This window comes from Leopardus geoffroyi, chromosome X (genome assembly GCF_018350155.1).
Source record: "Leopardus geoffroyi isolate Oge1 chromosome X, O.geoffroyi_Oge1_pat1.0, whole genome shotgun sequence".
Lineage (NCBI taxonomy): Eukaryota > Metazoa > Chordata > Mammalia > Carnivora > Felidae > Leopardus > Leopardus geoffroyi.
In genome coordinates, this window is record NC_059343.1 from 84,466,175 (window position 1) to 84,493,287 (window position 27,113).

At 44.7% G+C, this 27,113-nt stretch overlaps 1 protein-coding gene and 1 long non-coding RNA gene across 3 annotated transcripts in view; one reads left to right on the plus strand and one right to left on the minus strand.

Annotated features, from left to right (window-relative positions):
* Nucleotides 1–2,971: 2,971 nt before the first annotated feature.
* Nucleotides 2,972–6,645, minus strand: LOC123594923 (the record flags this gene model as incomplete). The annotated part of the gene is given in 2 exon segments (XM_045471947.1): nt 2,972–3,165; nt 3,168–6,645. Coding segments are annotated over 2 exon segments (3,672 nt in total), but the record flags the coding sequence as incomplete, so codon positions are not given.
* Nucleotides 6,646–13,568: 6,923 nt separating this feature from the next.
* LOC123594924 overlaps nt 13,569–27,113 on the plus strand; it is a 35,033-nt gene continuing 21,488 nt past the window's right edge. The window contains exons 1-2 of one of the 2 annotated variants that reach the window (XR_006710946.1): nt 13,569–14,435; nt 17,683–17,877. This is a non-coding gene — a long non-coding RNA (uncharacterized LOC123594924). Of the gene's footprint in view, nt 14,436–17,433; nt 17,878–27,113 lie in introns of those variants that run through there. The other variant, XR_006710945.1, reaches the window with a different exon arrangement.

Here is a 27,113-nt window from a genome sequence, read left to right on the forward strand (position 1 = left end):
ACATATCAGACTTCATTTAGGAAGGTTTACAACCCATTCTACTACACAGCGGGTTACATTCAGGAAAGGTCTCACAATGCTCATAGCAAACAGCAAGCAAAACAGACTTCTCAGCAATTGTATTTCTTATCAAAGATCCATAATAAGCAGAAAAGAGAACCTAGCTTTAAACTAAGGTAGGGCTGTCATTTGGATTGTTCCTTTCATTCCCCCCTTTTTCTTGTGCCTAAAGAGCCAATCTTGGATCTTCAGTTTTCTATTTGTAATGTCTCGAGCGGTTGGTACTGAGTTCGTAAGACCATTAATTGTACAGCATTGAACCTGTCTTGGACAAAATTAATAATTTTGTTTATGATGCAGGGGCCGAATGTGAGAGCGAGAAGTAGGATGGCCAGAGGCCCGAGTAAGGCGGAGAGCAGGGTAGTTAACCATGGGGATGCACTGAACCAGGATTCAAACCATCCAGCCTCTTGTTCTCTTTCCTTTTTTCGTTTATTTAGCCCTTCTCGGACCTTGGCCATAGAATCTCTTACTATTCCTGTGTGGCCAGCATAGAAACAACATTCTTCTCCTAGTGCTGCACAGAGACCACCCTGCTGTAGGAACAGCAGGTCTAATCCTCTCCTGTTTTGTAAAACTACTTCCGAGAGGGAGGTTAGGGACTTTTCAAGCGAAGTGATGGCAGTTTCTATTCTTTCTATATCTTTGTCAACCGCTTCTCTAAGTATACTAAATCCCTTGTTTTGTATAGTTAAGGCCGAGATCCCTGTCCCGGTTCCGATGGCCCCGAGTCCAAATATGGTGGCCAGAGTTAGAGCCCCTGCAGTAATGAGTTCTCTTTTAGTCACTCTTTTAGGTGCTATCCACATCTGGTCTACATACTCAGCTGTGTGGTATATGATTTTTGGGAACACAATTACCATTACACAGAATTCCGACTGATTGAACATGTCCTTATAGAGGCAAGGGGTTAATCCCGCATGAGAACAAAGCCACCATGAGTTATTTGGTGGAATAATCCAGTTCTCTGAAGTATTGAATATATTCCTGTTACTTATGCATAAGTGGCTATATTTTGTTGGCACTGTTCCTATACATGTCCCATTTCCCGTAAGCACTGGTAGTGTGAGGCCGGGTCTTCTCTGTCCCCAACTGCAAGCGTCTGAGTTGTTTGCAGTGCTATAATTTCCTGTTATTGCTACTGACTCGTAAAATGGAGGTTTTGTGGAATAGCACAGCCAACAAGCTTCTGTTTCATTGGGTTTAGTATGGTTTAAGGCCTTATAAGTGGTATTTATCATTACCCATAAGGGGTCATCTTTGAATGGGATTTGAATTTTTTGGGGTTTTTTCGGGGTCACCTGAGTGGTCGAAGAACTAGTACCCATGCCCGTGGTGTCAGTAGGCTTACTAGTGGGCCCTGGAGTAGTAGTAGGCTCACTTGTGGCCCCTATTACTGGATTCGGTCCTACTAACACTGGTGGAACCTTGGGTTGTACCTTTAGTTTTATCTGAATAACAGTTGCAAAGTAAGGCGGTCCCCGATACAGGTGAATTCCCCAATTTAGCCCCGTAATCCATCTCGTCTCCTTTTTTCCGTCCTCTAGGAATTTGATACGAATAAGGTTACAGGCGCGGATCTGCTTGGGACAGGGGCTGGCAAATTTCATGTCAATATAATGGGGTTTTACCTCCCATTTCCAGCTTCCATCATTGATAGTGACACAACTCCAAGCCTTACAGTAGAGGGATTCGACTCCTCCACAGGTTTTTTTCATTGCTCCTGTTCTGAACCCGGGACATGCATAAAACCCACCAGATCTTATGCGCTTTTTTTCATTTTCTGGGGTTCCGGTCCATGACGGATTAGGACGCTGGCGGCTTCCGCTGGGGGGAAGTACCCCCATGGTTACGGCTACGTCCTCTAGGTTAAAATATAGATCAGGCCACCAGGCATTTAGGGGAGTATCGTCTATTGTGGTAGTATTATAGACTTCCTGAGTTTCTAAATTAGAAATCTCCCAAGTTAAAGTATAGGGTATATGGGGGTTGCTCGCAATACTTATCAGTCCGTAGGAGGTGAGCAGGAGCACGCTAATGAGTGTTCCTCCGATCATTGTGGGTCCGGAGCTGCTGCAACAGTCTTGGTATGGGACACCCAGGCCTTTGGTCTCAGCCGGTTTTCGGGGTCAGGTTTTCGACGCAGAGTCAATTTTAAAGGATGGGTCTTACTCTGGTCAACCGTCCAGGCGGTGTTGGCTTCCGGCACGAAGTCCTTTTGAACCGCAAAGGTATCAGCTGGTCGGGCGTGGGTGTAATGGATCCAGGTAGCAATCCCGTCGACTTTGAGAGCAGTGGGTGTGGTTAGGATCACAATGTAGGGTCCCTTCCACCGTGGTTGGAGGGTCTCTTGCTGGTGTCTCCGCACATATACCCAATCTCCGGGTCGGTAGTGATGCGGCTCAGGAGGGGGCCCGTTCTCATAAATGGCTCTCAATCTGGGCCAAACTTCCTGGTGGGTGTGCTGGAGTTCCCTCAGGGAAATAAGAAGTTCATGATCATCAAATTCAGTTAACACATTAGACTGTAGGTTGGGAATTATAGGGGGGGGCACTCCATACATGATTTCAAAGGGGGTTAATCCAAGTTTGTAAGGGGAGTTCCGCACCCTGAACAGAGCGTAGGGGAGTAAGACTACCCAGTTAGCGCCAGTCTCTATGGTCAATTTGGTTAGGGTCTCTTTTAGGGTTCTATTTATTCTTTCTACCTGTCCTGAGCTTTGGGGTCTATATGCACAATGTAGTTTCCAATTGGCCCCAATAAACTGCGCTATCCCTTGTATTACCTTTGAAACGAATGCTGGTCCGTTGTCTGATCCTATTAGGGTAGGGAATCCGTACCTGGGCATGATGTCTTCCAACATCTTCTTTGCTACTATCTGCGCAGTCTCATGCTTGGTGGGGAAGGCCTCTGTCCATCCTGAAAAGGTATCTATAAACACTAGCAAATATTTATATCTATATTTTCCAGGCTTTACCTCGGTGAAGTCTACTTCCCAATAGGCTCCCGGCCTGGTTCTGCGAGTTCTGGAGCCAGGGTTTTTCCCGTGGTTGGTGGCGTTGGTTAGTTGACAAGCTTTACAGCTAGTAACTATCTGTTCGATTTTTGTCCTAGAGTCTTTGATGATGATCCTAGCATGTCTTGCATTTTTCTTGTGCCCATATGAGTGGCTCGGTGCATCTTGGATAAGACTTTATTTCCCATTTCCTCTGGGAGGATTATGCTACAGTCCGCTGCTTTCCACCATCCGTTAAGGCACTGAGTCATAGGCAATTTTTGGATCCAGTCTAGGTCTTTTTTAGTGTAGGTGGGGCTTTCTGGTAAACTAGCTGGACTGGGGTCTGGTAGGGTGGTCATTAAAGCACAGTCCACCTGTAAGGCCACCTCTCGGGCCACCTGTTCAGCCAAATTATTTCCTCTGGCCACCGGTGTGATCGGTTTTTGGTGGCCTGGGCAATGTATGATGGCTAGTCGTTTAGGCAGCCAGAGTGCCTTTAAAAGAGCCAATATTTCTTCTTTGTTTTTGATGGTTTTCCCCTCTGCAGTTAACAATCCCCTCTCTCTGTATATAGCTCCATGTATGTGGGCCGTAGCAAAAGCATATCTGCTATCGGTGTACACATTTAGTCTCTTGTCTTTTCCCAAAGTCAGTGCCTTGGTTAAGGCCACAAGTTCAGCCCGTTGGGCAGAGGTGCCAGCTGGCAAAGGCTCTGCCCAAACAGTCTCAGTTTCAGTTGTGACTGCTGCCCCCGCGTACCTTTGACCCTGATGTATAAAGCTGCTGCCGTCAGTGAACCAGGTAACTTTGGCGTCTGGCAGTGGATGATCCTGTAAATCTTCCCGAACTCCATGAACCTGTGCCAATATCTCAGCGCAGTCATGGAGAGGGGTATCTAAGTCCGGGTCTGGTAACAGGGAGGCAGGGTTTAGTGTTCTGGTGGGAGCATAAATGATTCTGAGGGGATTTAATAATAGTCCCTGGTAGTGAACCAGTCGGGCATTACTAATCCATCGGTCAGGAGGTTGTTTGAGGACTCCCTTGATGGCATGAGGGGTTGTGATATGTAACTCTTGTCCCATAGTTAACTTATCAGCATCCTTTACCATTAGAGCTGTAGCAGCTATCATACGGAGGCAAGGGGGCCAGCCAGCCGCTACTGGGTCCAGTCTTTTTGAAAGATAGGCAACAGGCCTGGGCCATGGGCCAAGGAGTTGCGTCAGCACTGCTTTGGCTACCCCTTTATTTTCATCTACGAAGAGATGAAAGGGTTTGGAGACATCGGGGAGCCCTAAGGCTGGTGCCGACAACAGGGCGAGTTTAATTTGCTGGAAAGCCTGCTCAGTTTCCTCTGTCCACTCAAAGGGCGCCTGTTCTCGGGTGACCAAGTAAAGAGGCTTAGCCATCTCGGCGAACCGAGGTATCCACAAGCGGCAGAACCCGGCCGATCCCAGGAACTCTCTTACTTGCCTTCGGGTCGTGGGTCGGGGGATGCGGAGAACGGTTTCCTTCCGTGCATCAGTGAGCCATCGTTGGCCTTCCCTTAACAGATACCCCAAGTAGGTTACCTCGGATCTGCAAATTTGGGCTTTCTTTGCTGAAGCCCGGTACCCCAGGGCACCAAGTGTCCGGAGGAGATTTTTGGTGCCTTGCAAGCAAGCTTCGGCAGTCTCAGCGGCAATTAAAAGATCGTCAACGTACTGCAAGAGAGTTACTTCGGGGTTTTGATTCCGGTACTCACCCAGATCCTCGTGGAGTGCCTCATCGAACAAGGTGGGTGAGTTTTTAAATCCTTGGGGGAGCCGGGTCCAGGTGAGTTGCCCATTTATGCCTCTCTCAGGGTCGGACCACTCGAAGGCGAAGAGCTCTTGGCTTTTGGGGGCCAGAGGCAGGCTGAAAAAAGCATCTTTTAAATCAAGGACCGTATACCATTGTTTTTCTGGGCTGAGGGCACTTAGGAGGGTATAGGGGTTGGGTACTGTTGGGTGTATGTCCATGACTCGGCGGTTAACTTCTCTCAGGTCTTGTACCGGACGGTAGTCTGCACTGTTAGGTTTTCGTACGGGCAGTAGGGGGGTGTTCCAGGCTGAATGGCAGGGACGCAAGATGCCTAAGTCTAGGAGGCGACGGATATGTGGTGTGATGCCATTTTTGGCCTCCATTGACATCGGGTATTGTCGGACCCGAACTGGATCTGCCCCCGGCTTCAGCTCTATGAATAGAGCTGGGTGATGTTTAGCCAACCCCATACCCCCGGTTTCAGCCCATGCTTCTGGAAACCGCTGGAGCCAGGGCTCTATGTTTTGACTTTGTGAGGGTGGCCCCTGATGGAGTCGATATTCATCTTCTAATCTCAGAGTAAGTATGGTAATGGGTTGGTTGTGAGGGCCAGTCACTTGGGGGCCCCCTGGCATAAAATGAATCTGGGCCCCCATTTTAGTGAGTAAGTCTCTTCCTAATAAGGGGCACGGGCTGTCAGGGATGACTAGGAAGGAATGGGTGACCTTTCCATTTCCTAGGTCCACAGTTCTCTGGGTGGTCCAGGGATATTTTCTTATTCCAGTAGCCCCTTGGACCCAGGAAGATTTTTCAGAAATTTTTCCATGGGGTCTGATCAAGACCAAATGTTGTGCCCCTGTGTCGACTAAGAATTGAACTGGGTTCCCCTCCACTTGTAGCGTTACCCTAGGTTCGGGGAGGGGATCCGAACCCCGTCCCCCCTATTCTGCATCTTGAGTGAAGAGGGCGGGTGTAGTTTTTGGCTGCCACGGTTTTTGACCATGATGTGGCTTTTTCTTTTTAGGGCATTCTCGGGCCCAGTGGCCTTTTTCTTTGCAATAGGCGCATTGGTCCTTATCTAGGGGCTTGTGTTTGTCCAGGGGCTTTTGGACAACAGTAGCCAGGACTTTGGTCATTTTCTCGGTGGCTTTAAGTTGCCTGTCCTCTGGAGTCTCTCTATTATTATAGACATGCTGGGCAATGCGGAGTAAGTCCTGAATCTGTTTTCCCTCCAGGTCCTCTAGCTTCTGGAGTTTCTTTTTAATATCAGTGGCTGCTTGATTTACAAAGGCCATTACAACAGCAGCTTGATTTTCGGGGGCCTCGGGGTTCATGGGGGTATACTGTCTGAAGGTTTCCATTAATCTTTCTAAATAAGCGGCAGGGCTCTCTGTCTTACCTTGTATTACTGAATACACTTTTGCCAAATTAGTGGGCTTGCGTGCAGCAGCCCGGAGACCCGCCATTAGAGTCTGGCGATAAATGCGCAGCCGTCCCCTACCTTCTGCCGTGTTGTAGTCCCAGCCATCCTGTGGGGGTCGGGTCAAGGGAAAAGCTGCGTTAATGAGATCAAGGTTAGCAGTGGGTTGGCCGTCATCTCCAGGAACCAGCTTTCTTGCTTCCAATTGAATTCTTTCTCGCTCCTCGGTAGTGAACAGGATTCGGAGGAGCTGCTGACAATCATCCCAGGTGGGTTGGTGAGTAAACATAACGCTGTCTAAGAGACTTATTAAATCTTTAGGGTTGTCAGAAAATCGGGCATTCTGGGTTTTCCAGTTATATAGGTCACTAGTAGAGAAGGGCCAGTATTGGAGTCGGGGATTCCCCGTATCATCGGGAGGCCCTATTTCCCGTAAGGGTAAAGCTACGGTGGAGTCAGGAAGGCGGAGTCCTGGCTCACGTGGGGCCCGCCTACGGGTATGTCCGGCCGGCCCTTGGACTTTGCCCCCATTAGGCATGGGCGCGGGTTGAGCCTCCCTATTCTCCAGTTCTCCTATGGGCTGGGCTACGGGAGGCTCTGCCGGTGCAACAGGGATAGGGGCAGCTTGCAGAGTGCGAGGAGGAACCTGGTAAGGGGGAGGGTCTAGGAAAGGTGAATCTTGGCTGTCGGGGAGAACAGGGGGTGCAGCTGGAGTTGGCGGCTTGGGAGGGCTGATAGGTTTAGCCGCTAGGATTTGGCATGACTCTGCTATTAAGGAAGAGGCCATCCAAGGAGGAGGGTTTTTTACTAAATCTTGCCACACCAAAATATAGGGAATCTGATCCGAGTGACCTTCTTTCCCTGGTAGGAAAATTTTTGATTTTACTTTAAGGACCACAGGGAGGCAGAAGGTTCCCTCTGTAGGCCAGTTAACCCCAAAGGTGGGCCATTCAGAGCGGCAATAGGTAATTAACTTCCTTTTGTGAATGTCTAGGCTTAAGCTGTGTCCTCTAGCTTTTACGTCCCTGAAGTTGGCGAGAAGGAGGGAGAGAGGGGTGCTCTGCGTTTGGCCCATATTATGATTCTGAGGGAGAGGAGAGGAGAAGGGGGGCGCCGCTGGCCAGGGGGCGAGAAGGAAAGCCGCAGGGAGCTGGGGAAGGAAGAGAGAGAAACAAAGGATGGAATAATTAATTCTGATCAGCCGAGAAAACACTTAATTCCAATAAAACATCCGACCCATGAAAGAAAAACAAGAACTAACAAAAATCTTTCGCAGCGGTTCCAACTTTCTGGTGCCGTCTCGGCCAGCCCAACAGAAAGGGTTATGGCTAGGACGGCGGTAATTACAAGGGCCCAGGGGTAACAATACATTTAGACTGACATAGAAGCACTCGCGTACTCGCCCGTCCGCATCCCTCGCGGGAACTTAGGTGCCTCTTAGCATGGGCGGGCAGGTATAAACCCCCTGCTTGGATCAAAAAAAATTTTGACCGCCTTAAGCCGTATGAGGATCACCGCGGAAATCGGGTTAGAGCCCACTCGAATCCCGTAGCTTATGCTGTGGGACTACACATAGGGTAAGTCAGGCGCGTGCCCCTGACTCCCAACAATCATTCCACTCAACAGACAGACACACAGACATACATCACATCAAAATACCGGTAACAATTGGCATGCCTAGATGGTTTTTCCTTTTTTAGACGCCTAGAGATATTTCTTAGCACTCTGGAAGTTCATAGAGAAAATGAAAGTATTTAGTTCGCAGGCGCGTTGGGCGTAAGAAGCCCACAGAAAAGAATCCTGATGGGCCAAAAAAGGCCCCCAGATGGGCCAAGCAGGCCCCCAGATGGACCAAGCAGGTCCCCAGATGTCAGTGGACGTCTCCAACTGACCCCGGCCGGGTGCCCTATAGCGCGTCCGCCAGGGTCACACCAGCTTCCAGACAGAACCGGTTCTCCAGAGAAGTAACACAGATCAAAGAGAAAAAGAAGAACGTTAGAGCCGGCTTACTTACCGATCGGAATCAGACACGACCCATTGACCAGAAGTCTGGTGGGCTCGGGGGAGGTCTCGGTGGGACCTCCAAATGTAATGCCCGAAGTTCCTAAACCTCCCACAAAAGACCACCAGAGTCGTGAGTCAAAGCCAAGCGGCAAGGGGCGTTTATTGCAGGTTCGAACCTGGACCTCTGCGCACTCATTGCCAGTGACGCTAAGAGGCCTCGATCAGAGTTGGTGTAGGGTTTTTATAGACAGGGACAAACAGCATAGGTGAGGTTTCAAATTATGAGGGGCCTGATTAGTCGATTTTAAAGTACGGACATTTGTGGTTTTCTGATTGGGCGTCCTTTGTCTGTCCTTTGGCGGGAAGGCTTTGTCCGTTACTTGTGGTGGGAGAGAAAAAAGGGGGAAGGGGATAGGTGAGGAATGTGCTAAGCAAGCAGGTTTACAGAAGCGAGAAACGCCGGTTAGTTTATGTACAACCACTCATTCCATTACATATCAGACTTCATTTAGGAAGGTTTACAACCCATTCTACTACACAGCGGGTTACATTCAGGAAAGGTCTCACAATGCTCATAGCAAACAGCAAGCAAAACAGACTTCTCAGCAATTGTATTTCTTATCAAAGATCCATAATAAGCAGAAAAGAGAACCTAGCTTTAAACTAAGGTAGGGCTGTCATTTGGATTGTTCCTTTCAGCACATGAATACCTTTAAGTGTAAGACTACTCCGTCCAAAAATAAGGCCTACTGTGCCTTTTCCCAAAGGTCCATAGATTCCTGTTCTAACTGTAACGACACCCAAGGAAGACTGCAAAACAACTGGGTGTACAGCAGGGAGATCTAAGCAGCACTCCCAGTTGTTGCATGACGGAGGTCTGTGACCCGTCGATGTTGTGGTGTTGAGACCCATTGCTGGCTGGATAAAAGCTCATTTTGTTTGTTGGGCCATGTGATAGGCCCCGTGATAAGTTTCCCTGATTTTGATCAATATTAGGAGGTGGAAGAGGATGCCCATCTTTGTGATATTGGGAATGGCACTGATTGGCCCAATGATATCCTTTTTTATAACGAGGGCATAAAGCAGTTGGAGACATTAATTTAGATAGATTATCAGTACTGGTATTATTAACATTATGCTTATCTTTTTAAAAAATTTTTCCTTTATTTTTCGACAGTCTTTTTTTTCATGTGGCCACTTTTTCCACAACCAAAGCATTTGGTGTTAGATTTAAAAGGGTCTGTCCCTCTTATAGCAGCAGCGAGGAGGTTCATATTGTAAAGTGGGGTACCGATATCAGCATATGCTTTCACATAGTCAGCCATGGACCCAACAGCCACTCTTATAGCAGGAAGAGCTCACTGACATTCTGAATTAACATTATCATAAGCCACAATAGGAAGCAACAAATCCCTTAGGCCTGCTTGAGGGATTGTTTTAGCCAAAACATCTCTTAATCTTGCTACAAAGTCAACATAAGGTTAACTATGTCCCTGTTTAACATTTGCAAATGAGGGGGTAACCTCCCCTGGGGTAGCTATACGTTGCCAAGACATCTTACAGCAATTGTTGTATTACTTGTTGTATTGCTTGATCACTCAAACCACATTGATCTCTTAGTTGAGAATATTGTCCTTGTCCACAAAGTTGTTCCTTGTCAATAGGAATATTATCATGAACGTTTCTTCCCCCATGAATCTTAGCTTGATCTTCCCACCAAGTCATAAATTGTAAATATTCAGCACGGGATAAAACAGTTCTAGCCAACATTTCCCAATCTTTAAGAATCAAGCGTTCGGTGTCGGCAAATGCTGAAAGTAAGCCCTGCGTATAAGGAGAGTTAATGCCATTTTAAGATCGTTCAAAAATTTTTACAGGGATCTGAGACTATTCAGCATTATAGCTTCCATTAGGATATTGTGCATTTGGTGAAAAAGCATTCAGAGTAACCGGAAATATTTCTGATACCGGTTGTATCAATTCTAAATCTCCTTCCTGCTTAGCTTTTATCAACCCTCGCATCAGAGGTGGAATGATAGGGCCCTCATGTTCCTTGGAAGGAACTATTATGTGAGGCTGGTCATTAGAAAAAAGTTTGGAAGTGACTAGAAAGGCAGTCTTTCGTTTAATATGAGTAGCAATTTCTGTATTTTCAGTTAAAGCAGTAGGGGGTATACTTTATTATAAGGGAGGCAGTAGCCTCCAAGTTATCATTTGTGGGTGGCGGTGGAGGCCATTTTGGTAAAGTATCTTCCTCAGGCACTATAGCTTTGATCTTCAGAGGAAGACTCATCCTCAAAACTATCAGATGTAAAATCCAACTCATCTCCTTCTTCTTGATGAGTTTTTAACTTAGGTGAACATATATTTTGTTCTGAGTCAGGCTGTAAAGCCATCTCAATTAAAGAGCATAAAGACCAAACTTTTAAAGAAATGATATCTCCATTTTGATGAGCACGTCTAAGCGTTTCCATAATTAGTCTCCATTGTTTAAGGTTTAAAAGATTTTTCCAGACGGATTAAACCAATAGCAATGTTTTTTAACCAAGTACCAGAGCTCATCAAAAGTTCCCCTTTTCACTTTTACTCCTGAACTTTGCAATAAAGTACGAAGTGATTTAGAGTAAGCATCATGATCATGAGACTGGGAGTTTCCCATCCTTCACTATCCCAAAGCCAGGACTTACCTGTCCTACTGCTCTGTTTTGGTCCTCTGTGACTGTAAACCAAAGTAGTCTCGAAGACTGTTTTCTGTGCCGTATCCTGCCGACTAGGCCAATTGTTGCGGGGAGTATGGCCGGAGTCGCAAAAAATGAGTCGGCAAACAAAGTGCAGTTAAGTGAAGGTCCTCATACTCCAGTCGGAATGAGGCCCCGACTCCAGAATGAAGCTTCTTCTTATTAGGGTAATTGCTAAAGACTACGTGCATAAAGTCAGCTAAGCAAGTGTGTTAATCAATCTAATGGTTTAGCTTTTCAAGGTTGAATTTCAAGTTACTTGGTTTCTATAACACTAGGAAGGGTCAGGTGTCAAGGAGGATCCAGCCCTGGACAATGTTAATGGCTCTAGGCGTCCCTTACTAGCAACAGCCACCTTCAGCTGTGTAAACATGTCCTAAGGCCTTGCACCTTCTCCAGCCCTTCCCTTTTGAAGTCTTTTCCTTTGATGCTTCTCTCCTGCATCTCCCACATCTTGTCTCTTTCCAGTAAATTCCATTGCAGCCTCAAGAGCTTCGAGGGGGGCCAAAACTTGTTTATCAATGGAAGTCTGGCTTACAGACTCTTTGGTAGTATTTATCATAAACTTATTAAGCACATGGGCTGTCTGGATAGTATGATGCAGGCTGACTCCAGCTACAGAGGCAGAGGCAATAATGCCTACTGCTGTGAAGATGCCCGTGATTAACAGACCAACAAATCTTTTCTGCCATGCAGCAGAGTGCCAGTATCAAATAAGCTTGAAATGCACACCTAGTCCTGATGGATGCATATAGGGCTCAGACCTATCTAACAGGAACCCAGGCTGAGACACGGTGTCTAAGTACTAACTAGGAGGATATATTTAATTGGGTGATGATATTATTACTTATGCAGGACATAAACCAGCCCTGAGAAGTAGAGATATTATAATTAGCTTCTAGTTGTTGGACCTGTAAGGTGGAGGTAGCAAAGAGAACGTAGGGAGAAGGGACACAATTAGTAGTCCATGCAAGTTGGACATTGTGCAGGGAAGCCCAAGTTAAGTTAACATGTCATTTTACATAAATTTCACCATGGCTAATTGTAGTGTGAAGAAGGGAAGACCTAGCTTCCAAAGACTAACAAGCCAAGGTCCTTTTAATTTCCCTTTATATGCAGAAATTATAGGGCCAAACAAGCCTCCCTCTTTCCAAAAAAATATCCTCCTTACTATACTGGCCAAAGGATATGGTCTTATGAGAATATTTTGTTTCAAGATGTCCTCTAGGACCCCTGTCAATAATAGTCCAATTACCCCAGTGAAGATTATGCTCAGTCTCTCCATAACAGGTTGCCCAAGGAATGTTGTTCCAGGGGTGGTCTGAATATTTGAGACTAGAGCAAGCTATAACATTAGGAGTGTGAGATATGCTTGTTTTTTTGCGGTATATCAAAGCTTGTGGCTGAGAAAAAGGTAAAATTGTCTGGCCTGGTAGAAGTTTTGGGCTGTACATGTAAAAAACAGTTGATTTTTAGTTTAAGGCAGGCAGATAAATTGCTAAGTTTAGTAACACACATACTGAAGTAAGCCACCATTCAGGTCTCAGCATATAAAGCCAATGTTCTTGTTTAGTTTGGAAGGGAGGGTTAAGGTTGGCTCTTCCCATGAACTCAGTGTCAGTATTGCTAATAGGCATATCCTGGTCTAGGAGTGCTAGGCTATTGAATATAGGTGGGTTAAGGGGATGAGCCAAATATGAATATTGACCTTGGCCTAGACAAATGAGGGCAAGGAGTAGAATCAGTGTTGCTCGTATCGAATTTCTGTCAATGATGGAGATCATGGCCATCAGGTGCGAGTCAGGAGTGTATGTAATACCATTGTGTTGTAAGAGGATGCCGGCCTGGTTAGACAGGCATTTAAGGCTTCCTCATGTTATATCAGGGGCAAGGACTTGCGTTTCTGGAGTGGCTTCAGCATGAGCAGTCCATAAAGAGGCTTCATCCATCTTGAAAAAGGGGGCTGGTGACCGCTCACTCAGAGTCATTCTCTGGAATTTTTGGTTCACTGGAAGATATCCTAGGGGTCTCCACCACGCCATGGTACAGCTTCACTGACTGAGAGGGGTTCCACAGAAGTCCAGAATCTTAAAGAACACAAACATTATCCTCTACCCCAGGTGAGAAGTTTAGTGGGCCCAGACCATGCGGGCCCCCCTTTGGGGGTTTTGTACAGCACCATAGGGTGAAAGGGCTTCTCTTCGTTTTGAAAAGTGCCATTCAGTTTGTAGTCAGTCCCTGAGGGTCAAGATTTAAAAAATTAAGAGTAATCATAGCATGGTCGAGGAGAAGTTGAGGTTGTAATGTAGACTGCCATGGGTATGTTCCCCTTTTCTGTTTTTGTTTTTGTTTTTGTTTTTGTTGTTGTTTTTTAACATGGTTTTTAGAGCACTATATGCTCGTTCTATAATAGCTTGGCCTTGTGGGTTTTAAGCAATACCTGTAATATGTCAGATATTCCATAAGGCACAGAAGTCACGAAATGAAGAGGAGACATAGTCTGGGCCATTATCTGTCTTAATTGTGTGGGGGAAGCCCCAGGCTGCAATAGCATGCAGAAGATGCTGAATGATCACTTTGGTGTTTTCTTTTGTATGAGCTGAGGCAAAAATAACACCTGAATAAGTATCTATAGATGCATGGATATACTTATGTTTACCAAATGCAGGGTAAACGTTAACATCAGCCTGCCAAATCTCACTAGGCTTGAGGCCCCGGGGTTTTGTTCCTGCTGGGAAGGAATTCAGGGGATAGTAATTAACAGTCTGAGCAGAAGTAAATGATTTGTTTGGCCTCATTCACAGTAAGGGTAAATTGTTTTCTTAGAGCTTGCCAGTTTTGATGGTAAAGATTATGGGAGGCTCTGGCTTCAAAAAGAGGATAACATTCTTGAGAAACTGTTGGGAAAATGAATAAAGTTTTACACCATAAGATGGCCGACGGGACTAAAACAAGCTCTGGTCTCTAGCTTGGAGACCCCTCTTCCGGGTTCTTCTTGCCCTGTTTGTTGAGCGGGCGCGCGCGTGCCAAAACCCTATGGAAGCTGACAACTATAAATTACCCTTCCCACTTGCACTCAGCGTTCAGATCTTTGGAGAAACGGTCTCCTCTGAGCCCACCAGTGTTAAATAAACCTCTGATCCACCGAGATCTCCACCTCCGAGTGCCGGCTTGGTTTTTCCGCCAGCGTTCCATCCTGGTTCCCTAACATATTTGGTTCCCTGATTGGGAAACCCAACTGCGCCGGCCCATTGTTGCCACTGGTTTGGGAGAATGACGAGGCAGTGATGGAATGAGGATTCGCAAGGGAGAAGGCGCACCCTGCCTGAATTTCAGCAGTCTCCCACTCGGTCGCCCCGGGCCAACCCTGCTCCGCCATTCCTGCCGGACTGGAGGAGACTTGGCAGGTGAGGACCTGGACCCGACGTCGGAACCGGTAAGGCTGGGGCCCAATCTAGCCAGGCCCACTCACAAGAGTGGAAGGGGGGCCTGATCACTCCCCGGAGACCTCAGAAGTCTCACAGGTAGGAATTCTGTGAGAGGGAATGTAATAACCTCTGGTGTGTATGTGAGTGTGAATGTGTGACTCGGTCTAGCTTGCTTGCCGACTTCACTTCTATGCCTCCACGGGCAGGCATCCTTAAGGTCCCCAGAAGCCCATGGAGTCTGAGTGGGCTCGTCTGCGATTCCGTGGTGAATGGCACACACTCTGTGGTGGCATCGGAATAGTTTCTGATCGTAAGTCACAAAGCTGAGACCGCTATGGCTAAACGTCCCCTAAGTTCCTTCAGGACACGGACAGATGGGCATCTGACCGGTCTCCTCATTAGAGGGGACACCCCTATCCCTCTGTCTGTCTTTGTGACTCCACCTCACGGGAACATGGGGTCGGGACAGAGCAAAGAAGGGGTTTTTGGGAGACTATGGAATTAAGATAACCGCTGGCATGTTAAGGACCCTATGTGAGTTAGAATGGCCCACTTTTGCTGTAGTAGGGTCCTCTGAGGGAACCTTGGATGTCCCAATGGTCCGCTGCATCTGGCATGTTGTCTCCAGAGACCCAGGTCACCCTGATCAATTTCCATGCATCAACTACTGGCTTGAAATTGCCTGAAATCCTCCGCTGTGGGTGCAATTCATCCATAGCAAGCAGAGCCAGGCAAAGGTTTCAGTTGCTTTATCCAGAGACTCACCCAGGGAGCCAAAGAAGCAACCCACCACTTCCCTAGTGTGTGCAGGAGACCCGGAGGAAGATCCTGTCTTTCTGCCACCTTATGACTCACCGGGCTCCCTCCCCCCACCGGTACGAAGAGGCTCTCCTCTGGGGGATCAGAGCAGGGGCTGAGAAACCCATGAATATGACCAGCAGCAAGGGGATTCCCCCGGGGATTATCATGAGAGGCGATGCGAGGCTTACACCCTCTTTGCTCCAGAGGCACAAGAGAGTCGTGACAAAAGGATGGGGAAAGTCTAGCCGCCAAAAGGGGGGAGGCCCAGAACCTCCTTAGCAAGGGGTCAGTGGGCCTACTGCAAGGAGAAAGGACATTGAAAGAATAAATGTCTCAACCAAGGAAAGTCCCAGAAACCCAGCCGATATCAGGAGGAATCTCAAGAAGGGAACCGTATTGGTCTGGCCGAGATAGAACCATACTGAAGGGGAGGGACCCTGGCTCTCTCCCCCTGTTCCTCTGCCTAATAGATGTGAGGGATTCTCCCTCATTTCCCAGGTTAACAGTTATAATTGGAGCCAACTGTGGTTAGTCTACCTCGGGATGGGGACTTTAAAGGATGTTCCCAAGCAGTTGCTGAAACTCCATTCATTTCGGGGAAATTCCCAGTCTTCTCTGGACTGATGTGGACTCCATATTTCCACTTTGGTGGAACAATAAAAACATGGCGTCTGCTCCTCTGAGTTAAGGTTTTGAATTAGGTTTTCCTTCTCTGCCTTCTACTGGCACCTTGCCTCTTCTGCCTTCCCCCTACCCCTGCTGTTTCTGCACCAGCTTGGGTGTGGTCTACGTAACTGGTTCCTATACCCTCCTCAGTACCTCATCACCATTGGCTCCTCCTCCCATCCTCAAGGTCAAGGAGTAAAGTGCACCCCCTTGGACATCTAGGTATTTTCCAAATAGAATAAGTTGCTAAAGCTTTGACTACTGACACGGGTTTGTGTTTTTAACTTCTTATTGCAGAGAAATTAAGGCTATTTGGACCTATTGGAAAACATGCTTTGTACTTAATTGGTTCATGAATTTACCATGTAAAAAAAATCTAGTGTAAACACCTCTCAGTTGGTTACTAAGTCCTCAATTGGAGACTAAGGTTTCCTAAGAGTTAAAATTCTGCTAAGTGTACTTGAGACTGATGGAAAATAAGGAAAGCAACCCTGTATGTAGGCAAGTAGGAGGTATGTAAGAAAGATATAAGGAATGGAAATACATTTTTGTTGAGGGTAGATGAAAGTAATTTTGTCCTAAATGAGACTGGCTATTTGGAGAGAAATGGCTTTGGGACGAAGTTTGAAGGCAAAGGAAAGTTGTAGAAGGTTCATGAAGGGAAATCTTTGGAAAGGAATTTTATGTGTGCTCAGGATGGACTAAGGTTGAGATGAATGGAATTTAAGGTTGAAATTCTGCTTTTCTCTCTGCTCAAATAAAAAAGTTTTCTTGGACTGTTGATCTGCTCTTGATAAGAATGCAAACAAAGCCTTGTCTTCTGGGCAAACCAAAGTTTTAGGTTTGATCTTTATCAGGTCTTTGATTACTTAGTTAAAACTTCTCAATGTTAAAGGAACTAGGTTTTGGTAACAACTATATAATGCTATACATTCACCTTTAGGTTCTTTTATTGCCACCTTGGTTGAATAAATAAAGTTTTAAGATTTGTAATGATCTGTAATCCTATTTACGATGTACTTATAACTTCCTAAGGTTTTAGCAAACTTCCCAGGATTTAAATGATAAATGAAGTCTTTTTTGACCAATTAGGCCCTTTTATTTGGGATGCTAAGTTACTTGGAAAGGCACTGTCGTGCAATGGTAACCCTTAGGTTGTATTGCACAGATAAATGTTGTAACTGCCCAAATATATATGCAATTCCAAAAGTTTTAATGTTTTGGTATAAGGTCATCACTTATATTCTGATTATGTGTCGCAGTGTTATGTGTCACAGAAATAACCAGATTTCTTTGTCAATTGCATCATAATGAACTCTCATCAGATCTTTAACGATGCCTGTTTCTGAGATTTTTGTTATTCTCTCACAAAACGTGTTTCTTCTTCAAGGAGATTTATAAAAAAGGACTTTGGGGACAAATACAGGTATTCGACATCTTTAAGATTAATACTAAAATGGGTAAGAATTTCCAGAACTAAAAAGCTGCATTCAACTTGAACAAGAATTAGGAACATGGGATTAAATGAACTGAGGAAGATTACAGTTTTATGATTCTTGTTGAAAATATTGCTGGTTCTCTAATGTTTGCTCTTCCAGATTAAGGAAAATTTCTCTTAAGATATCTATGATATACAGAAATGTCATATTAATTTATACCCTGAAGCATTTATCTTTTCTCTCTGCATAACTCCCCTGAAATTCAAAACCTCTCAGTGAGTATTCTTTCCCTGATGGCAATTACAATTGTTTGCATAAGTTCAATAAGAATCTGTTCATCTTGTAACAGGTCACCATCGGAAATACTGGTTATTTTACCAAGGCTTTGACTGGAATGTCATATTTGAGAGTGACATTCATAGACTCAGATGTGACCAGACAGCTTTGAGGAACTAAGGTTGGCTTTATGAAACACGGAGCCATAAAGCCCCTTGGAAATGTTGGCCTGATACCTTGCTTACAGAGTTCCCAGCAGCCTCACCAGGTGAGTAAATAAGGGCACTTCCTGGCGGGTGCAGGAACCTCAGGATATCTTGGGCACCTCATGAAGAGGAGTTCGCCCCATTCTACAGGTATTGCAGGCCTATCTGATGGCAAGTATTTGTCTTGACTTCTGGCCTGGAGAGGCTACTAAAAGTTCAACCCAGAGATTCCTTATAAAATGTTCCAGCAAAGCAAACTTTAAAAGATCCTCATGATCAATCGCTATTCTTGCTGAGCTTATATGAATAGTTAGGCCAGGTTTGTTAAGACTGGACTTGATCTACAAATGCATTGGTCTCAATTTGGCTATCTCTGGAAAGGGGGGTTTTTAGGGAGAAAAACTATGTTTCAACAATGCACCATTATGGATGTTAAATTCTAGTTATGATTGTCTTTAAATGTTTGTTGTTTGCCTAAACTAGACAACTTGAGGTAAACTTCAGAAAAATTGTCACAGTATTTCATGTGTAGACAATCTTCTGTGCTTGTTATTCTGTGGGGATAATAATAAGACCCCATGGGCATATGATTATTTCAACAACTGGAAAACAGGATGGATCTCTAAATATGCAAACCATATCTTCCCTAAACCTGATCTGACAGTTACCAGAAACCCGCCCCTTTTGAAGACTTGGAGGTGGACTTTACAGATATACAACCAACTAGAGGATTCAGCTTCAGGTATCACCCCATGGGTCCATCACTCCAGAGTTAAGAAGGCCAAGTCAGAGGAACCCTCAACGTGGCGAAGTGATCCAGATCAAGTCAACCCGCTTAAAGTGACCCTCAAAAAGACACTGGCCCCTGAGCTCTCTAGCCCTGCTCCAGCCACACCCCAGAAGCTGGCTGGCCTGTGCATGACAAAAGCTTGAGGAATCAACATGTGGGCCAAGCCCAGGGGTTCGGATGCAACTCTGCCAGCCCTTCCCCCTTATTGGTGTCAGAGCTCTGATCTTGCTTCTTGCTGTTGGGCTAATAGAGACTGCACCAACAAACTGGACATGGAACGGATGGCAGACTCCCTGGTAACCTGACAAAGCCAAATAAACTCCCTGGAAGCAGTGTCCCTCCAAAATAGGTGAGCCCTCGACCTCCTCACTTCAGAAAAAGGAGGGACTTGTATCTTTCTGGGGGGAGGAATGTTGCTATTTTGTAAACCAATCAGGAATAGTCAGGACTAAGGTTGAGGAACTCAAGGAAAGAATTCAACATAGACAACAAGAAAATATCAGTCAGTGGAGAGGATGGGATCTCACAGACTGGGCATCCTGGCTCCCTGCCCTGGCAGGGCCCTGCCTTTCCATAATTTTACTTGTGACCATCGGCCCCTGTATGCTAAATACCCTGGTACGTTTTATTGAAAACACTGTTGCTTGCCAAACTGCAGCACGTATCTTAGCCCTCCGAGGGTACCAACCCCTAGAGCTAAAAAGTGGTGCCTAATAAAAGATTTTTTAAAGGGCATGAAAAGGGGGAATGTTGGGAAAATGAATAAAGTTTTACACAGTAAGATGGTCGACGGGACTAACACAAGCTCTGGTCTCTAGCTTGGAGACCCCTCTTCCGGGTTCTTCTTGCCCTGTCAAAGAAGGATGGCCTTGTCAAAGAAAGTGCTGTGAGTTGGCAAGTGGATGTTTACAGGGTCCTGACCTAACAACGCCCAGCATCTCCAACATCCCTTTTGGATTAATTGTGCTATGTTGAATATGAGTGCGGTGAGAGTACTTTTAAGACTTATGGGGGTAAAACCAAGGAGGAAGATGGTGGCGCACGAGGACGCTGGGCTCACCTCGTCCTGCTGATCACTTAGATTCCGCCCACATCCGCCTAAATAACCCAGAAAACCGCCAGAAGACAAGCAGTACAGACTCTCCGGAGCCAAGCGTAGACGAGAGGCCCACGGAAGAGGGTAGGAAGGGCGGAGAGGTGGTGTGCCCTACACCCACTGGCAGCAGGGAGCTGGGGCGGTGGAGCAGCAGCCCACCAGGCCAGGCCAAGCCCCTGAGTCTGGCTTGCAAAAGGCAGAGGGGATGGACTCCGTGAGTTCTGACAGCCAGTGGGACTTAACATCTGGAATGTTTTAAGTCAACAGCTCTGCTCAGAGAGTGGAAGGGCTAGAGGACAATGGGAGGGAGAGTTGTTGAGCCCTGGAAGACAGAGTTCAGCTCGGTGGGGGACAAAGGCACTGGTCAGTGCCATCTCCCTCACCCATCCCCCAGCCAAAATCCCAAAGGGAACCAGTTCCTGTCACGGAACTTGCTTGCACGGTGCAAACACCCAACGCTGTGCTTCTGTGGATCCATCCCTCTGACGGGTCTGCCTGCCCCCTCCCAGTGCTGTAAGGCCCCTCCCGCAGGGGACCACTGACGAGCTAAGCAAAACGAGCTAAGCTTGCCCCTCCCGCCCCTGTGCACCTTGCGGATCCACCCCGGCTAATACGCCAGATCCCATAGAAGCAGCACCAAAAGGCTGGCAGTGTGCAAATAGCCCAGACAGGGGCCACACCACTCCATGGTGAGTCCCGCTCCTGGGAGAGGGGAAGATAAGGTACACACCAGTCTGACTGTGGCCCCAGCGGTGGGCTGGGGGCAGACATCAGGTCTGACTGCAGCCCCGCCCACCAACACAAGTTAGTCCAGACAGCACAGGGGAAGTGCCCTGCAGTTCCACGCCACCCCAGGGACTTCCCAAAATGTCAAAACGGAAGAATTCAGCTCAAAAGAAACTCCAGCAAGTAGCGACAGCTAACGAATTGATCAAAAATGATTTAAGCAAAATAACGGAACATGAATTTAATATAATAGTCATAAAATTAATCGCTGGGCTTGAAAAAAGTATAGAGGGCAGCACAGAATCTATTGCTACAGAGATCAAGGGACTAAGAAACAGTCAGGAGGAGCTCAAAAATGCTTTAAATGAGCTGCAAAATAAAATGGAGGCGACCACAGCTCAGATTGAAGAGGCAGAGGAGAGAATAGGTGTATTAGAAGATAAAATTATTAAAAAGAGGAAGCGGAGAAAAAGAGAGATAAAAAAAATCCAAGAGTATGAGGGGACAATTAGAGAACTAAGTGATGCAATCAAACGTAACAATATCTGTATAATGGGGATTCCAGAAGAGGAAGAGAGAAAGGGGCTGAAGGTGTACTTGAACAAATCACAGCTGAGAACTTCCCTGATCTGGGGAATGGAAAAGGCATTGAAATCCAAGAGGCACAGAGAACTCCCTTCAGACATAACTTGAATTGATCTTCTGCGTGACATATCATAGTGAAACTGGCAAAATAGAAGGATAAAGAGAAAATTCTGAAAGCAGCTAGGGATAAACAGGCTCTAACTTACAAAGGGAGACCCAAAAGAGTAGTGGCAGACCTATCTACTGAAACTTGGCAGGCCAGAAAGGAATGGCAGGAAATCTTCAATGTGATAAACAGAAAAAATATGCAGCCGAGAATCCTTTATGCAGCAAATCTGTCATTCAGAATACAAGGAGAGATAAAGGTCTTCCCAAACAAACAAAAACTGAAGGAATACATCACCACTAAACCAGCCCTACAAGAGATTCGAAGGGGGATTCTGTGAGTGAAATGTTTCAAGGACCCCAAAGTACCAGAGACATCACGACAAGCATGAAACCTAAAGACATCACAATGACTCTAAACCCGTATCTTTCTGTAATAACACTGAACGTAAATGGACTAAATGCACCAACCAAAAGACATAGGGTATCAGAATGGATAAAAAAAACAAACAAAAAAAAAAAAAACAAAAAACTAAAAACAAAAAAACAAGACCCATCTATTGGCTGTCTACAAGAGACTCATTTTAGACCTGAGGCCACCTTCAGATTGAAAGTGAGGGGATGGGAAAACTATCTATCATGCTACTGGAAGTCACAAGAAAGCTGCAGTAGTCATACTTATATCAGACAAACCAGACTTTAAATTAAAGGCTCTAACAAGAGATGAAGAGGGCATTATATAATAATTATAGGGTCTATCCCTCAGGAAGAGCTAACAATGATAAATGTCTATGTGCCGAATATGGGAGCCCCCAAATATATAAAACAATTAATCACAAACGTAAGTAACCTTATTGATAAGAATGGGGTAATTGCAGGGGACTTTAATACTCCACTTACAATAATGGATAGATCATCTAGACACAGGATCAATAAAAACACAAGGGCCCTGAATGATACATTGGATCAGATGGACTTGACAGGTCTATTTAGAACCCTGCATCCCAAAGCAACAGAATATACTTTCTTCTCGAATGCACATGGAACATTCTCCAAGATAGATCACACACTGGGTCACAAAACAGCCCTTCATAAGTATACAAGAATTGAGATCATACCATGCATACTTTCAGACCACAGTGCTATGAAGCTTGAAATCAACCACAGGAAAAAGTCTGGAAAACGTCCAAAAGCATGGAGGTTAAAGAACACCCTCCTAAAGAATGAATGGGTCATCCAGGCAAGTAGAGAAGAAATTAAGAATTATATGGAAACAAATGAAAATGAAAAGGCAACAATCCAAATGCTTTGGGATGCAGCGAAGGCAGTCCTGAGAGGAAAATGCATTGCAATCCAGGCCTACCTCCAGAAACAAGAAAAATTCCAAATACAAAATCTAACAGCACACCTAAAGGAAATACAAACAGAACAGCAAAGACACCCCAAACCCGGCAGAAGAAGAGAAATAATAAAGATCAAAGCAGAAATAAACAATAAACAACATAGAAACCAACAAAACAAAACAGAACAAAACAAAAACTGTAGAGCAGATCAACGAAACCAGGAGTTGGTTTTTTGAATACATAAACAAAATTGATAAACCGCTAGCCAGGCTTCTCAAAAAGAAAAGTGAGATGACCCAAATAGATAAAATCTTTAATGAAAATGCAATTATTACAACCAATCTGTCGGAAATACAAGCCATTATCAGGGAATATTATGAAAACTTATATGCCAACAAACTGGACAACCTGGCAGAAATGGACAAATTTCTAAGCACCCACACACTTCCAAAACTCAAACAGGAGGAAATAAAAAGCTTGAACAGACCCATAAGCAGCAAAGAAATTGAATCATTCATCAAAAATCTCCCAAAAAATAAGAGTCCAGGACCAGATGGCTTCCCAGGGGAATTCTACCAGACATTTAAAGCAGAGATAATACCTATCCTTCTCAAGCTATTCCAAAAAAATATAAAGGGAAGGAAAACTTCCAGACTCATTCTATGAAGCCAGCATTACTTTGATTCCGAAACCAGACAGAGACACCGCAAAAATAAGAGGACTACAGGCCAATATCTCTGATGAATATGGATTCAAAAATTCTTAATAAGGTACTAGCAAATCAAATTCAACAGCGTATGAAAATAATTATTCACCATGATCAAGTGGGACTCAAGGCTGGTTCAATATTGGCAAATCAATCAATGTGATATATCACACTAATAAAAGAAAATAAAAGAACCATATGATCCTGTCAATCGATGCAGAAAAAGCATTTGACAAAATTCAGTATGCTTTCTGAATAAAAACCCTCGAGAAAGTCAGGATAGAAGGAATATTCTTAAACATCATAAAAGCCATGTATGAAAAGCCCACAGCTAATATTATCCTCAGTGTGGAAAAACTGAGAGCTTTCCCCATGAGATCAGGAACAGGGCAGGGATGTCCACTCTCACCGCTGCTGTTTACCATAGTGTTGGAAGTTCTAGCATCAGCAATCAGGCAACAAAAGGAAATCAAAGGCATCAAACTTGGCAAAGATGAAGTCAAGCTTTCACCTTTTGCAGATGGCATGATATTATACATGGAAAACCCGATAGACTCCACCAAAAGTCTACTAGAACTGATACATTAATTCAGTCGCAAGATACAAAGTCGCAAGATACAAAATCAATGTACAGAATCCAGTTGCATTCTTATACACTAATAAAGAAGCAACAGAAGGACAAAAAGAGAAACTGACCCCATTTACAATTGCACCAAGGATCATAAAATACCTAGGAATAAATCTAACCAAAGATGTAAAAGATCTGTATGCTGAAAACTATAGAAAGCTTATGAAGGAAATTGAAGAAGATATAATGAAATGGAAAAACATTCCATGCTCATGGATTGGAAGAATAAATATTGTTAAAATGTCAATACTCCCCAAAGCTATCTACACATTCAATGCAATCCCAATCAAAATTGCACCAGCATTCTTCTCCAAGCTACAACAAGCAATCCTAAAATTTGTATGGAACCACAAAAGACCCCGAATAGCCAAAGTAATATTGAAGATGAAGACCAAAGCGGGAGGCATCACAATCCCAGACTTTAGCTTCTACTCCAAAGCTATAATCATCAAGACAGCATGGTATAGGCACAAAAACCGACACATAGACCAATGGAATAGAATAGAGACTCCAGAATTGGACCCAAAAAAAGTATGGCCAACTAATCTTTGACAAAGGAGGAAAGAATATCCAATGGAAAAAAGGCAGTCTCTTTAACAAATGGTGCTGGGAGAACTGGACAGCGACATGAAGAAGGATGAAACTAGACCACTTTCTTACACCATTCAAAAAAATAAACTAAAAATGGATAAAGGGCCTGAATGTGAGACAGGAAACCATCAAAACCCTAGAGGAGAAAGCAGGAAAAAACCTCTCTGTCCTCAGCCGCAGCAATTTCTTACTTGACACAGCCCTAAAGGCAAGGGAATTAAAAGCAAAAATGAACTATTGGGACCGCATGAAGGTAAAAAGCTTCTGCACAGCCAAGGAAACAATCAACAAAGCTAAACGGCAAACAATGGAATGGGAAAAGATATATGCAAATGACATATCGGACAAAGGACTAGTATCCAAAAATCTATAAAGAAATCACCAAAGTCCACACCTGAAAAAACAAATAATCCAGTGAAGAAATGGGCAAAAGACATGAATAGACACCTCTCTAAAGAAGACATCCGGATGGCCAACAGGCACATGAAAAGATGCTCAACATCGCTCCTCATCAGGGAAATATAAATCAAAACCACACTCAGATATCACCTAACACCAGTCAGAGTGGCTAAAATGAACAAATCAGGAGACTATAGATGCTGGAGAGGATGTGGAGAAATGGGAACCCTCCTGCACTGTTGGTGGGAATGCAAACTGGTGCAGCCGCTCTGGAAAACAGTGTGGAGGTTCCTCAAAAAATTAAAAATAGATCTTCCCTATGACCCAGCAATAGCACTGCTAGGAATTTACCCAAGGGATACAGGAGTGCTGATGCATAGGGGCACTTGTACCCCAATGTTTACAGCAGCACTTTCTACAATAGCCCAATTATGGAAAGAGCCTAAATGTCCATCAACTGATGAATGGATAAAGAAATTGTGGTTTAGATACACAATGGAATACTACGTGGCAATGAGAAAGAATGAAATATGGCCTTTTGTAGCCATATGGATGGAAGTGGAGAGTGTTATGCTAAGTAAAACAAGTCATACAGAGAAAGACAGATACCATATGTTTTCACTCTTATGTGGACCCTGAGAAACTTAACACAAGGACATGGGTTAGGGGAAGGAAAAAAAAAAAAAGGTTAGAGAGGGAGGGAGCCAAACCATAAGAGACTCTTAAAAACTGAGAGCAATCTGAGGGTTGATGGGGGGGGGGTGGGAGAGAGGGGGGGTGGGTGATGGGTATTGAGGAGGGCACCTGTTGGGATGAGCACTGGGTGTTGTATGGAAACAAATTTGAAAATAATTTCATATTAAAAAAACAAACAAAAAATACTATCAAAACCAAAAGAAAAAAAAAAAAAGACTTACGTGGGTGAAGAGCCATTCTATTTTTAAAACTTTTTAAACAACAGCTTGCCCAATTAATGCGATAGAAAAATCCTTAGGATTAACAATATATAGCTGTAGAGGAAGGTTGGGATCTTTCCTATCATAACTACGAGAGATGAGAATGGACTGAACATCGTCCAGCTCCTTCTTTGCTGCCGGGGTGAGCTAGCGCGGTGATGTTAAGTTAGGATCACCAGAAAGCAGTGCCAGGAGGTTGGTTAATGGGCGTTAGTAATGCCCAGGAGAGGACGAATCCAGTTTATGGTGCCCAACAATTTTTGTACATCGTTAAGAATACGAACATTATTAGGAATAGTCTGAATGAGGGGACGAATTTGAGTATTAAACATGCGTAGCCCCAGGTAAGAAAATGGAATCGACCTTTGTACTTTTTCAGGGGCTATTTTTATTTATTTTATTTTTTTTTATTTTATTTTTTTTTAATTTTTTTTTTTAGTTTTTTTTTTTATTATATGAAATTTATTGTCAAATTGGTTTCCATACAACACCCAGTGCTCATCCCAAAAGGTGGTGCCCTCCTCAATACCCATCACCCACCCTCTCCTCCCTCCCACCACCCATCAACCCTCAGTTTGTTCTTAGGTTTTAACAGTCTCTTATGCTTTGGCTCTCTCCCACTCTAACCTCTTTTTTTCTTTTTTCCTCCCCCTCCCCCATGGGTTCCTGTTAAGTTTCTCAGGATCCACATAAGAGTGAAACCATATGGTATCTGTCTTTCTCTGTATGGCTTATTTCACTTAGCATCACACTCTCCAGTTCCATCCATGTTGCTACAAAAGGCCATATTTCATTTTTTCTCATTGCCACGTAGTATTCCATTGTGTATATAAACCACAATTTCTTTATCCATTCATCAGTTGATGGACATTTAGGCTCTTTCCATAATTGGGCTATTGTTGAGAGTGCAGCTATGAACATTGGGGTACAAGTGCCCCTATGCATCAGTACTCCTGTATCCCTTGGATAAATTCCTAGCAGTGCTATTGCTGGGTCATAGGGTAGGTCTGTTTTTAATTTTCTGAGGAACCTCCACACTGCTTTCCAGAGCGGCTGCACCAATTTGCATTCCCACCAACAGTGCAAGAGGGTTCCCGTTTCTCCACATCCTCGCCAGCATCTATAGTCTCCTGATTTGTTCATTTTGGCCACTCTGACTGGCGTGAGGTGATACCTGAGTGTGGTTTTGATTTGTATTTCCCTGATAAGGAGCGACGCTGAACATCTTTTCATGTGCCTGTTGGCCATCCGGATGTCTTCTTTAGAGAGGTGTCTATTCATGTTTTCTGCCCATTTCTTCACTGGGTTATTTGTTTTTCGGGTGTGGAGTTTGGTGAGCTCTTTATAGATTTTGGATACTAGCCCTTTGTCCG